This window comes from Artemia sp. Qi Xiang Cuo, chromosome 4, assembly GCF_049724085.1.
Source record: "Artemia sp. Qi Xiang Cuo chromosome 4, ASM4972408v1, whole genome shotgun sequence".
Taxonomy (NCBI): Eukaryota; Metazoa; Arthropoda; class Branchiopoda; order Anostraca; family Artemiidae; genus Artemia; species Artemia sp. Qi Xiang Cuo.
The window spans coordinates 59,373,497-59,388,871 of NC_142797.1; the positions used below are offsets into that span (position 1 = coordinate 59,373,497).

The 15,375-nt window shown below is 37.0% G+C and overlaps 1 protein-coding gene across 2 annotated transcripts in view; it reads right to left on the reverse strand.

Moving 5' to 3' along the window:
* Positions 1–15,375, reverse strand: part of LOC148953283 (hsp70-binding protein 1-like) — a 41,765-nt gene that overhangs the window by 2,221 nt on the left and 24,169 nt on the right. For both annotated transcript variants that reach the window (XM_089087604.1, XM_089087602.1), the window contains exons 4-5: positions 12,040–12,195; positions 844–1,052 (exon numbers count right to left, since the gene is read on the reverse strand). In XM_089087604.1, the coding sequence (XP_088943730.1) occupies positions 844–1,052; positions 12,040–12,195 (365 nt within the window). The remainder of the gene's footprint in view (positions 1–843; positions 1,053–12,039; positions 12,196–15,375) is intronic.

Here is a 15,375-nt window from a genome sequence, read left to right on the forward strand (position 1 = left end):
TTTGTCCCGATGTAAAATATAAGAAAAAAAACATAAAAAAAGAACTAATGAATTCATGATTAACTAAAATTTGTCTGGGTAACATAAGATGGTATTATTAGTTGCTTAGTTCTCCTCCAGACGAATTTAACTTCCTTCTTTCATCAGTTTCGTGCGCTCTTTGATTGCTGCTTTTATTTCAATAAAGTAGCTGTAAAGAGGCTTAAAAAGTGGGACAAAAAATAGGCTTAGTTAAAATAATCTACTTCTACTTGCAAAAAAGGAAAAAGGAAAAAAAAAGAAAAACAGCAATGTGAATTCCAGCTACACACAATTTCTACGGATTTGGAGACTCTTTTTCTAGTGTTTCGGTACTTACAAATATTGGCTATAATGGCTCTTTTTTATGCTAAAAAAAAATAATTAGTATGGAAAGAAATCCTGTTTGGGTTGGGATTCCACATGGACGGGCTTTTCAATTTCAACTAAAAAAACAATTCATTTGCCAAAAGAAGTTTCTCCATACAGCAATTTTTACAATTGGATTACAATAGGTACACAAATATCAGATCCTTAGGGGGGGGGGGATGAGCACGTTTTTAGGCCACTACTTTTTAATTTTTCAATGGGAACGTCCTTCATACAAATCTCAAGGAAGATTATCCCTCCTCCTCCCCCCTGTGTGCAAATATGATGATGATTGCCGGAAAGGTTTGATAATTACAACACAGTTTCAAATACTATAATGTTTGGTGCTATGATAGTATATTTGCTTAGTAACAGAAAAACCAACAGATAGGAAAAAAAAGAATTTTTTTTTTCATGATCATCAGTGAAGCGTCCAAGAATGAAAATATTACACACCTTTAGAGATTCTTCCCCTTTACATTCTTCAATTTTGTCAACTAAAATCTTCTGCAGACCCAAATTTGTCCTCTGACACTCAATTCGAGCTGGATTATGATCTCTTACTAAAGACAGCAAGGCAGAAAGGAGGTGCTCGTGTGCTGAATCCCTGTCAGTATAAAGGAGGCCAATAATTTGTTCTGCAAGTCCCATTTTACACAATGTATCTGTAAAAGCAACAAATTCAAAACTATTACTACTACTACTAACAACTCACCGCAGCACCAGGCCACCTGAGGCCAACACGGCTACGCACGCTCCAGTGGTTTTAAAAGTGGGACAAAAAATATGCATAGTTAAAATAATCTACTTCTGCTTGCAGAAAAGGAAAAAGGGGAATAAAGGAAGAAAAACAGCAATGTGAATTCCAGATACACACAATTTCTACGGATTTGGAGACTCTTTTTCTAGTGTTTCGGTACTTACAAATATTGGTTATAATGGCTCTTTTTTATGCTAAAAAAAATTAATTAGTATGGAAAGAAATCCTATTCAAAGCCTCCCTTTTTACACCCTCCCAGGAAGTTCCCATTTGCTTTAAATCTTCCTTTATGACGTCCTCCACCCAAGAGGAGGACGACATGCTTTCCGTTTAGCCCTAGACGGTTCGCCGGAAAGGAAATCTTCGGCAATCTGTCATCCGTCATCCGCACAACGTGCCCTAACCATCTTAACCTTTCTTTCATTATAGCCCTAGAAAGATGGATTGAACCACATTTTTCGTACAACCTTGGAAAGTATAAACAAAATCAAATTGAATAATTGACATATAATGATACCAATTGTTGAAAGATCCATCACTTCAAGATCTTATTTCACTGTAATTTTATTTTCATTTTCAATGCTGTAAGAACTGGAGAAGAAAATATTTGTAATATAATTCATTTTCAGTGAAGCGCCAATGACGCAGTAGGGTTTATGTTTTTACAATTAAGGAAAGGGGCAGTATCCAAACTCTTATTTGTTGTGAAACCATATTCTTTCTTGAACAATCTTAGAAAAAACTAATAAATTAAACTAAATATCGATGTATAATGACATTAATTGCTGAAAGCTCATTAATTCAAAAATTTACTGTAATTTTAATGTAAGTACAAAAGAAAATATTTGTATTATAATTCGTTTTCAGTAAAGCGCTAATGACGCAGTAGGTTTTAGACTTTTTACAGTGACAGAAGGAGGCGATACCCAAACTCTTGTTTGCAGTGATTTTTGTTCGTTTCAAGCTTGATTTGCATGTTCAATTTAAGTTTCACTCGTTTTAAGATTTATTTATGAATTTATATTAGTATCTATTGTATGCTTGTTTGCATTGATTGTTTATTTAATTTCTGGTCGCTTTCTTTAATAGTAATTTCTGGTCATTTTGAGTTTCAATTTTAACAGGTATTTGTATCTGCTAATCTGAAGTTTCAAATGGCCTTTAGACTACATTTCTTTGAAAAACTTCTTTTTCGGAAAGTTTCTTTTAATTAATTTTTGTTAGTTTTTGATTGCAAAAAGTTTCAAGTTTTTAAAAATTCCTTATTTCAAAATCAAACTTTTTCAACATCAAAATAAAAAAATAACAAAGCAAGGATAGCACCAAGGTAAACAAGGCATCGAAGTAACAATAAGCAACTTGCATAACTTACAGCCCTTGCACTGTAAATCAAAGTTGCCACGTAAATCACTAAATCCAAGTATCAAAGTAAACAAAGTGTCAAAGTAACAATAATCGAGTTCCGTAACTCAAAGTCACTTCCCCGGGGTGGGAGGCGGGGGGTTCAACCCCGGAAGCATAGTTATTTGGTCTTTGAACTTTTTTGAACAAAATGGCAATCTCAAAATTTTGACCGGATGTTCTTTGAAAAAGTGGGGCTTGGGCTAGTTGCCCATTAATCACTTTTGATTCTTAAAAAAGTACTAGAAGTTTCAATTTTCGATCAAATGAGCCCCCTCCAAATTTAATACGACCACCCTTTCCCCAAAAACCTTATATCTAATAACAGGCAACTTACATAAGTTAAAATCTTTTCCCCGGGTGCTATGGAGAATTTCTCAACCCCTAAGCTATAGAATTTTGAATTTAGAACTATTTTGAATAAAATGACCTTTCAAAATTTTGATATGATAAATTTGAGGGAAAAGACACAAGGGGGGGGGGTTAATGCTAAGGGATGGGTTTGGCTGTGCACAGCCTTCCCGTGGAGGCTCTGTTTTCACTAATCTTAATGCACAACTAAAAAAATAATAAAACATCGAAACATTATTGCCTTTATGACCTTTAGTTTTCTATTGTCAAAAACTTAGTAACAGAAAAAAATTAATTTAAAAAACTAAAATAACTTTACACAAGAGATAACCATTCACAAGCAGTAGGCTATATAGAGCTATCCTCCCATTTGCGCTGCAAATATGAGGATATTAGGGGGTCAGATTTAATTCTAGGGATTGTGTCATTTGAGTCCTCTCCAATGTTTATACGACCACTTCTTGCATAAAAACCTTGTATGCCCCCGCAGCATGAGTTACAGTCCTTCTCCCGGGCTCTGGGAGTGGGGGGTTATGTTGACCCCCAAGTTTTTGTTATCTGATCGTTGGACTATTTCAAACAAACTAGCAGTCACAACATTTTGATCGGATGCATTTGGAAACAAAGGATGTGTGTGTGGGGGGGGGGAGGAAGGAGAAGATACCCTCCGATACCTTTTGAATCATAAGAAAGTAACTAGAACTTCCAATTTCAAATCAAATTAGCCACTTCTGAAGTTTATACGGTCTCTCATTGCATAGAAATCTTATATGTCCCGGGGCATAACTTAAAACACTTACCCCCGGGCTCTGGGGGTTTGTGTCAACCTCGGAGTTTTTATTATCTGATGTTTGAGCTATTTCTAACACAATGGCTATCTCAAAAATTTTTATCGGATGGGCTTGGAGGAAAAAGGGCGTGGGGGGGCTAATTGTCCTTCGATCTCTTTTGACTCTTGAGCTACTTCTGAACTAGAACTTTCAATTTCCAATCAATTAAGCCCTCTCTGAAGTTTATAAAAACATCCCTTCCATAAGAACAATATATGCCCACAGGACACAAATTACAACGAATGCCCCCAGGCCCTGGGGACTGTGTCGACACCGGAGTTTTTGTTGTCAGACTTTAACTATTAAAAAAAAAATGTCAATCTCAAAATTTTTATCTGATGCATTTAGGGAAGAAAGGGCAGGGGGGGGGGTTATCTGCCCTCTGATCACTTTTGACTCTTAAAAAGTGAACTAAAACTTTAAAGTCCCAATCAAATAAGCCGTCTCTGAAGTTTATACAAGCATCCCTTCCATAAGAACCTTATATGACCTCAGAGCATAACTTACAACGCCTGTCCCCGGGCCTAGTTGGTTGACATCGGATTTTTGATATCTGACCTTTGAACTATTTTTAACAAAATGGCTATTTCAAATTTTTTATTTGATGTACTTGGGAAAAAAGCGTGTGGAGGGGGGGGGGGGGGCTAGTTGCCCTCCGATCTCTTTTGACTCTGAAAAAGTGAACTAGAAGTTTTAATTTCAAATCAAATGAGCCCTCAGCGAAGTTTATACGAGCATCCCTTCTATAAGAACCATATTTGCCCCCAGGGAATAACTAACAACGCTTGCCCCCGGTCCCTTGGAGGTTGTGTCAATCCTGGCACTTTTCGTTTTTCTGGCGTTGTCAATCCAGCTGCCCTTCGATCACTTTTGACTCTTAAAAAGTGAAATAAAACTTTTAATTTCCAATCGAATGAGCTCTCTCTGAAGTTTATACAAGAATCCCTTCAATAAGAACCTTATATGCCCCAGGCCATAAATTACAACGCCTGCCCCAGGACCCTGGGCAGTTGTGTCGTCATCGTAGTTTTGTTATCTGACCTTTGAACTATTTTGAACAAAATGTCTATCTCAAAATGTTTATTTGATGCATTTGGGGAAAAGAAGGAGTGTGAGGGGGGGGGGGTAGTTGCCCACCGATCTCTTTTGACTCTTAAAAAGTGAACTAGAAATTTTAATTTCCGATCAAATGAGCCCTCTTTGAAGTTTATACAAACATCCCTTCTATAAAAACCATATTTGCCCCCCGGGGCATAACCTACAACGCCTGCCCCGGACCCTGGGGGGTTGTGTCGACCCCGGAGTTTTTTATTTATGATCTTTGAACTATTTTTAACATAATGGCTGCCTCAAAATTTTTATCGGATGTATTTAGGAAAAAAAGAGCGTTGGGGGGGGGGGGGGGCGGTTAGTTGCTTTATTATTCTTTAATCCTTTTAGTACTGTCGCTAATTCTTCCTCAAAACACAAATCTTCCTTCACATCCAAGGTATGACAAACTTCTTCATTTTTCTCTATATCTTTTCCTGTAACTCATTCTCGGTTTTGCATATTCTCAAAATGTTCTGCCCATCTCTCTTTAACTCTTTCCTTGTCACTAATTGTGGCCCTCTTTCTATCTTTAACTGGAACAAGTCAGGATTGACTACTCGCTCTCGATATATTACCATCCCACTACAACTTTTTTACTATTATGCCGTCTAGCTACATCTTCCAGATCTTTGGCAATTTTATCCATGGCCTCCACTTCACGCCTCCTTTGTTCATATTTCAATGCTTTCCCCACTTTCTTTACATTCCTTTTGTTTTCATATGATCTATCACCAGATAATTCCTGTACAAGTCCTTTCTCCTTTCTATTAAGCATAAAGATTTTTCACTAATATTTCTTTCACAAATTCAAAAAAAGAATAAAATTACAAAAGTAAGGACAAGAAAGTCTGTAGAAGGCAACTTAGCAAAGTTCCTATACGCCTCCTCCCCCCAAAAAAATAAATAATGGAAAATAGTCTAAAAAACATTCAACTCAAAGCAAAAGGTTCTTCATCCCAAACATCAAGCCTGTTTGCTGTATTTTAAAGGCTTAAATATTGGGACGGACAATTTAGATTCTCCCTATCGGAGTATTTCAAATATAAATTTGTTAAATTTTAAACTTAGACAACATATTCGAAGGATTCTAAACTGAAACTAAAGTCGATAAAGGTAGCGGAGGATAAAATACTGCTCCCCAGCGATTAGGAATTACTCAGCTTTTATGTTGTCTGTTAAACGTGTTGTCCGTTAAATGTGTTGTGTTGTCCGTTAAAAGTGCTTTAAAATCCCAAGTCATCATGTTTAATCAAATAATTAGCAATATTTCACCTGAGATATTGAAAATTCATTTGTTGAAAAAAACATAAAAAAGAGGTTTCAGCCAAATCCGAAGGCAATAGTTAATCCGCTTCAATGTACAAAATAAACAAATTTGATGTGAATGCGGATGCGTTTTTGCTCCAGCACGACAAATTAATACAATATGAACTGAAAGAATAGTCAGACTCGTATGAATTATTTTTACTCTACCAGAAATATTGATTTTTTCACTAATTCCAGTTTGTATTTGAAGCTGACGTTCACCTGTAGTAAGAGAAACAGCAACTGTTGAATTATCTAGGATTTAATATACAGTGAATATTAGGGTTACCACCTTAAGCACGAAAGCGCTATTTTAGCACTATTTATTATGTCTAGCACTGTAGCACATGCTCAGGGTTACTAAAATAGTGCTAAAATAGAAAGAAAGTGATCTAATTAGCACTATTACAGTCATTTGTTTTTACAATAGCACCGAAAATCGCTGTGTAGCACGCAATTTTGGGCAGTTGTAGCTCTCTACGAACAGACCGTGGTGGCAACCCTGGTGAATATTTGTGTTTGACAAAACTACTACAGAATATTGTAACAAATACTTTGGAAAGATTCACTGGAATATTTACTTCTGTGTCGTACGATTGCTACGTTCCTCCAACACACAGCTAAACTAACAGTTTGTAAAATAGGTTTCCCCTACACCATTTATTAAGAAAACTACTACTACAACTGCTATTACTAGAAACTTACCGCAGCACCAAACCGCCTGAGGTCATCACAGCTACGCGCGCTCCACCTCCACCCCAATATATTCAAAGCCTCCCTCTTTACCTCCTCCCCCGAAGTTTTCATTCCCCTTAAATCTTTCCTTATGACATCCTCCCACCCCACACGGGGACGACCTGCTTTCCTTTTAACCCTAGACGGTTGGCCGAAAAGAACAGTCTTCGGCAATCTGTCATCCTTCATCGGCAAAACGTGCCCTAGCCACCTCAACCTTTCTTTCATTATAGCCGTAGAGAGCGGTATTGAACCACATTTTTCGTATAGTCTATTGTTTGAAATACGGTCAGCCAGCCGGGTACCCAGAACAATCCTTAAGCAATTTTTCTGGAAAACATCTAGAAAATCTTCATCCACTTTTGGAGCGTCCATGCTTCAGAGTCATATTTGACCACTGTCATCACTGTAGCTTCTAATATTCTAATCTTGGTTTGCAGACTTATGTCCCTATTCTTCCCGACTTTTTTTAACTGTGAAAAAACACTCTGAGCCTTGGCTATTCTATTTTTAACATCTTTACTGCTCCCACCCTCTTTACTAATGATACTACCAAGGTAAGTGAAGCTGCCCAACTCATCAATCTTTTCATTACCCAACGTCACCTTTTCATCTTAAATTATTCCTAGCCTTAGTGACTTAGTGTTCCTATCATTAATTTTCAAACCTATTTTAGCACCCTAAACTCGCAAAACCTCTAAAAACTCATTGATTTTGCTCATGCTTTCATATAGGATTCTTAAAACATCAGCATAATCCAAGTCTAGGATACTTTTCCCTCCCCATTTGATTTAGCGGTCTCCCATTGCATTTCCTTTTCTCCTTAAGGCAAAATTCATCAAAATAATCAATATTAAGGGGGATGGAATACAACCCTGCTTAGCTCCTGATTTAATACAAAACCAGCTGCTAACCACATTTCCTACCTTAGCCGCAGCAGTTTTATTCTTGTACAAAGCAATAATCACTTTCATGTATTTGTCTGGTATACCATACATGGATAAACCCTTTACTAAAGCTCTTCTATCAACAGAATCCAACGCTTGCTCATAATGTATAAAACTGAGGACCAAAGATGTTTGACAACTCAGGCACTTCTCAATTATTAACCTAAGAGTGAAAATTTGGTCGACGCATCTTCTACTTTCTCTAAAACCGCACTGTTCTTCTCTTAAAACTTTGTCTACGGCATCTCTCAGTCTAAAAAGTACCATATTACAAAGTAATTTTCTACCTACAGAGACCAGACTAATGCCTCGATAATTACCACACTCACTTTTTTCACCTTTCTTATAAAGTGGCTTAATTAAGGCTTTCCTAAACTCGTAAGATACTTCCCCTTTTTCAAAAATCATATTCATAATCTTCAGTAACTTATTTCTAAGCTCAGAGCCACCATATTTAAGAAACTCATTTACCATCCTATCAGCACCTGGAGCCTTATTATTCTTTAATCCTTTTAGTACTGTTGCTAATTCCTCGTCACAAAACAAATCTTCCTTCACATCCAAGGTATCACAAACTTTTTCATTTTCCTCTATATTTTTTCCTGCAACTCTATCTCGGTTAAGCAAATTCTCAAAATGTTCAGCCCATCTCTCTTTAATTTTTTCCTTATCGCTAATTGCGACCCCATTCCTATCTTTACCTGGGCCAAGTCCGGATTGACTAATCCCTCTCAATTTGTTAACGTGCCCGTACAATATTTTACTATTATGCCGTCCAGCTGCATCTTCCAGATCCTCGGCAATTTTATCCATGGCCTCCACTTCACACCTCCTTAGGTCACATTTAAATGCTTTCTCCACTTTCTTTACATTTCTTTTGTTTTCATAAGATCTATCAATCAGACAATTCTTGTAAAAGTCATTTCTCCTATCTATTAAACATAGAGCTTTTTCACACATATTCTTAGCTGCAGTTCTAGCTTTCTTCCCTAAGGCACATTCAGTAACTTCACAAATTATTTTTCTAAAATTATTCCAACCATCTTCCACATTATCAGATTTTAAACTCTGAAGTTTAGTATTCAACTGTTCCTGGAAAGTTTCTCTCAAATTCTCATCCTGGAGTCTACCAACATCATAACTTCCCGGGAGGTAGTTACCCTTCCGATATTTCAGGTTTACATTAACCCTTGACACTACTAGATGGTGATATTTACTTTTAACCTCAATAACAGCACTCCTATATACCCTAGTCTCTTGTATTGATCCTGCCAGTCTTCGGTTTACTATAACATAGTCAAAAAGGTTTGCTATCTTACCATCACGTGAATACCATGTTAACTTATGAGCCATTTTATGACCAAACACCGTATTGGTTATAACTAAATTGTTATACCTACAAAATTGCAAAAGTCTGTATCCATTACTGTTTTCTTTTCCTACGCCAAATTTACCTAGGCTGGGATACCATCTATCCCTATTTCTACCAACCTGGGCGTTAAAATCTCCCAGTAATGACATCACATTTCTACCTGGGACCCTGTCTATTTGCTCCTGTAACTGTAAGTAAAATTCATCTGAGTCATTATTATCTCCGTCAGTCGGTTCTACAGGGGCGTATACTACTATAACTGATACCCTGAACTTTCTAGTGATAAAATGAGCAACTAGTATTCTATTATAAATAGCTTCCCAGCCTAAAAAAGACTTAGCAGCTTCCTTATTCATCATGAGCACTACTCCCTGTCTATGTACCCCATCCTTCCTGCCTGAGTAAACAAATTGTATATCACCTAATTTGATGCTTCCTACCCCTGGGATATGAGTTTCTGAAATTCCTAATAAATCCAGTTCGAATCGTCTGAATTCGTCAGTCAAAATGTCGATACGATAGTCATTTTTTAATGTCGTAGCATTCAAAATTTCAATTTTCATGTTCTTTAAATCACTGAAATTACTTTCGCCTCAGGAAAAGCAATGATCCCGGATACCAGTGCAGGACGGGGATCACATATCTTCTCAAGTCTACACCGAAGTGCTTAAGCCGGCTTAGAACCGGACAGCGAGAAGTCCCTGGGACCTCCATGAATGGAGGCTTTGTGCAATCCTGGGCCCATCTTGGTCACAACATGGTTTTCAGCCCTTGGCGATGCTCTTCTATAAACTAGAATTAAAGCCCTGCACAAGCATTCTCTGGCTCATTACCCATGTCTCATTATATGGTCTTGCCTAAAAATGTTACTCAACTATAAAGAGGTGGCCCATAGTCGGAAAACCAGCTAGTATGAGGTTTTCCCGCACATACTCATACGTCAAAACATACTACGATTAAAAAAAAAATTCATTAGTCTGAATCCCGTGCGAATGTTGTGTCGTTTACTAGGCTATAATTTCTTCGAGGGGCACCACTCCTCGAGTGGGAATCGAGTTCACCGTAAGTTCCCCAGTCTTGCAGGTACCCCGAAAAGGTCGAGGCAATCCTTTGCAGAGGCCGTTGTTCATAGATCTGGAGCTTACGCCTTGCCGCAGTTGTCCATCTATAGAGTATCCTCCCGCGATGGTGTTCTGTATCACCATGCTATTTAAACCATTACTGGAAGAAGGTTTGTAACTCATGGAACTTGTGGACACACCGGTGGGTCCTATTGAGTGTACATTAGAGGGGCCTTCTTCCTCCTCCGCCTGTAGTTACTGCCCCAGGCGAGTGTCCCAGTTTCTATTACGTACCCTCAGGGACAAAGTCCCCCCTTGGTCTGTGCCTCCTATGGAGGTACCCTATTTATCTGTAGAGCGTTCCCCTATCGCCACCTGGGGACACGCTGAATGGCCTGGGGGAGGCCAGGAACATAAAAATTAAATTAATTAAAAATATATACGTAATAATTTCTGTTTGTTTTATGTTTTAATGTTGCTTCTTACTTTCAGTTGAAATTTTTTTTTAAATTTAATTTCTGATCTTTTTTTTAGACAATACCAGGAAATCTGGCCACACCTCCACGAAAAAATCCCTCATCCCTATGGATTCATTATCTAGACTATTCAATCCTGTTGAAAATTTACCCCATACAATGTAATCTTGATATCTCCACGCGTGATTCGGCAAAGAGATAGCAAGACATGAGAAGAATTTCGTATAGGAATTCTGGCAAATTCCACCCGTGTAAAATTTCCCCTGAAAAATTAACTCACTAGAAACTTCCCTCCCCATGTAAAACTATCCTTGTGGAAAATAACGTCATCAGAAAATTCCCTTCCCCCCCCCCAACCAAAAGTGTATGCATACGTCCCAATAACAGATACTACACGTAAACAATAGGCAAATTTTGTAACCTAAAGCACTTTCCCCAGGGGCTCTGGGGTTGATGATATCTCCAAAGGGCATAGGTATTCGGCCTTTCAACTATGCTGAACAACATGGCTATCTCAGAATATTAATCGGGCGATTCTGAGAAAAAAGGGGATTGGGAAGAGGCCTAATTGGCTTCCATTTTTTTGGTCACTTAAAAAGGGTACTAGACTTTTAATTTCCGTTTGAATGAGTCCTATACCGATATTGAAGGACCACTTGGTCGATAGGATTCACCCCTGAAAAAAAAAAAAAAAAAAAAAAAAAAAATCCGCGATCTTTCTTCTGGAAGGAAATGCAAAATTCCACACTTTTACAGATGGGAGTTTGAAACCTCTACATTGGGGTTCTCTGATACGATAAATCTGCCGGTGTGATATTCATTAAGATTCTATGACTTTTAGATGGTGTTTCCCCCTTTTTTCGAAAATCAGGTAAATTTTCTCAGGCTCGTAACTTTTTTTTTGGGTATGACTGAACTTAATGAAACTTAAATATTCAAAATCAGCATAAAAAGCCCATTCTTTTGATATATCTATTGGTATCAAAATTCCGCTTTTTTGGAGTTTCGGTTACTATTGAGGCGGGTCGCTCCATACTTACAGTTCGTTACCAAGAACTGTTTGATTTAACATGTCTACACTGAGCTTACTTGTTGGTACGAAATTTTTTAAGCTGGTATGGGATACTAGTAACACAAACATGGTAAACATTGCAGAATACGAAAATTTGCCAGAACGCGATTGTTTGTTGTTACTTTTTTTTATGTATTAAAAATAGTTTATTTGTATCGTTCAATTTTCTCAAACTTTATAAAAGATTTTTATTTGCTTTTTGAAATTCCAATCCCGAGTAGTGTCTTAAAAAGACAGTCTTTGAACTTACCTCTGAACTCCAGGTTGTCCCCGCAAAGAGCCGTTAAGAGAAACGCAGCTTTTGTTTTCAATTTTTCAGAATTACTTTGCAAAGTTCGCAGAAAAACAGAAAAACCGTCATGTTTGGCTAACTCTTCCTGAGCCTCTTGACAACCTCTTGCAACAGCTAAAATAATATGAAGTTGAAATAGAGATAACTTAGACTAGAAAAGAGTCTTTTTGGAAACATACTCTTTCCTAGGGTGGAGTACAGGGCTACATATAACCATACCAAACCCATACGAAAATCTAGCTATATCAAAGACGAAGCACATATATCACATTTTATGAAGAGAGGAGAACGGATCTGATGGAAATAGTTTCTGTCTCGTGGGTTTGAATAAGAAAATAATAATGTCTTGAAGGATAATATACATTCATTTTAGCATATAATAGGAAAAATGCACTGAATTACAGGTACACCTTTTGTCCAATCATAACTAGTCTTCCCTCATATCTATAAACAGGCCAGTAAATGGACGAAAAAAAGTGGCTTGACTCAAGAAATATAAAAAAAGAAATGAAATTCGTGCTGCCCAATATAAAAAAGACACTCTAAATCCGAAAAGTTCCCGACTCTATCGAAAAGTAATTCGGTAGGCGGGAAAGAGGACGCAAAATTGTTGAATTCAGTCATTTTATATTGAAACTGTGTATTGTGATGACGAACATAAAAAAAACGATTTATTTGTATGCATGGGGATGAAAACCACTACCCCTTCCCAAGCGTGGGCATCCAGGGTTGCCAAGACAACAGAGATCCTGTCACTTTGACAGAATTTTAACGCATAGTAGACGCTTCCTCCATCGCAAGGGACGAACTGGTATCATGTACCATGGTTTTCGGTACAAGACCAAATCCACTGGAAATAACTACTCCTAGAGCATCCCACCCACAATTGCCACTAATTTCACATTTCCAAATTATTTTCTTTAACCTTTATCTTGCTCAGCTATGGTAACTCAACCCCAACCACAAAAAAAAACGATATCCCCTCTTTGAATAATTTTTTTTATTTGTCTTACTTTCTCTTTGGCTGTCAAATTTTGCATGCGTAGGAATTTTTCAGGGGGGTTATTGTCTACAGGAAGGGGGGAGTGGGATTTTGTTGAGGGGGGGGGAAATCAGCCTTGAACCAAAGACAATATTTAGCAAAGGTTTTTGTAGTAATATTGCGTTTGCCAATGCATTAATAGGAACGACAAACGTCATAAGCTTATGGGCTTGGTGAATGACGAACCATAAAGACATTTCAGACGGAAAACAAGTTTGTCAAGCTTTCTCAGGTGTTCCTACAGCATACCTCTACCAAGACTCAATTAAATAGGCTGATGAAGTAGCAACGATAATTGTTATGAAACTTGACGAAAATTTGATATTGAATCAACCATAGACAATTTGAGACATAGTAAATTCGTAAAAAAGGTTGCCCATTCTTCATTATTAGTTAAATCCAAATCATAACCGCCACTCGGGATTCTTGCAAGCTCCATTCCTAAAAAATTTTTTTCAGAAATTTTAATTGCTACAAGAACTGGATATTGAAATCGAACCTACAGGGTTTGGTTGAAAACTAGAACAGGATAAGTCCAAGCGTATGCATGGGGAATTACCTTCCCAGTGTAATTAAGCATAACAAAGCTACAGTCGAAGTGTGTTAACTACAATTATTCTGCATACTATGAAGTAAGAATTGTTTTCTTAGCATATTTCCTTCTTAGCAGCATCAATTCTAGAGTTATAACTAATCCCGGTACTTATCGGTTAGCTGGAACACACGCGAGAAGTAAAGTTTGGTTAATACTAATGAAATAAAAAATAGGATCAAAATATTATAGTTTAGAAACAAATTTGGGCTATATATTTGCACATAAGGGGGGAAGGGGGGCTAAAGCATAGCATATATTAAATACGTAACCTAGCCTAACCTAATTAAATACGTAATTCCCAAAGGCACGAATTACCTTCTCAGTGGTCATTAAGTGAAATTACAGACCAGGGTGTTCGTATGTTCGATGTTCTCGTAAGAAAATCAAACTGAAATGTACTTCGGCATCTGGCGAGTGCAAAGGCACGACCTGGACAAACTCTCAGAGAGTAATGAGAAAGAAGATTATAATATTAGGTCTATGTAAGGTTTTCTTAATTTTCAATATTAAAGTTGACTTACCTTTTTGTTTATGACTAGAAATTATTCAGAATAACTTCTTAACTATAACTTAAGCGTGATTTTGGTAAAATCTGAAAATGCGCTCCCAAATGTGCAAACGTCGGGAAGGAAGTGACATCTTTCAACAAAATTAAAATTAATCACAACTACAGCGCAAATTATGAATCCCGTTCGTAATTTCTCGAGTTGGAAAATGCTCAGCTTTCAAGCATAAAATTTATTATCAACTAATCAGAGCTAAGAGTTAAGTTATAACTCTTTGAAATTAGAAAAAAAGCAAGCTTGGAACAGCCGTTTTCCCATCTGTAAGATGAACCTTGCGAAAGATACAAATACATGGTCTTAGAAGGCGAATTAAATAAAAAAAAAACAGGTATTTTTTTCACTGAAAGTAAGGAACGACGTTAAAACTTAAAACGAACCGAAATTATTCCGTATATTAAAGGGGCTGCCCCCTCCTCAACGCCTCGCTCTTTACGCTAAAGTTTTTTATTGTTTAAAAAAAAATATAGTTGTGAGAAAGTCAAACTTTAGCGTAAAGAGCGAGGCGTTGAGGAGGGGACAGCCCCTTTAATATACGGAATAATTTCTGTTCGTTTTAAGTTTTAACGTCGTTCCTTACTTTCAGTTTAAAAAACTTGTTTTTTTTTTTTAACTTTTCAACATTTTTGAATTAACCCAGGTTTTGATTTTGGCTCACCGTACATTAATAATTAAAACAAAATTTGTATATTAATTTTACTTGTACTTGGTTAAATGGCTTTCTTGAAGGTTGTTTGATTTTATTTAAGAACGTTTTAATTGGTAATAAATATACGTAGCTTGCGAATTAACTAACGTAAGGAACTTCTATATTCATAGATTTTTAATACGTATATTAAGGGTTTTGCCCCCTAGTCAATACCTTGCTCTTTAAGTTAAAGTTCGAATTTTGTTCCAATTCTCTAAAAATGACCTCTTAATCACAAAGGCCGTTAATTAGAATAAATAGCTCTTATGAAAGTACTAAAAAATCTTTGTCTTAAAGAGCGAGATATTGACTAGGGGGTGAACCCAATCATAAACGTAATATTCTCTGTTCGTTTCAAGTTTTGATGTTGCTCCTTACTTTCAGTTGAAAAGCTTGTTTTTTATAT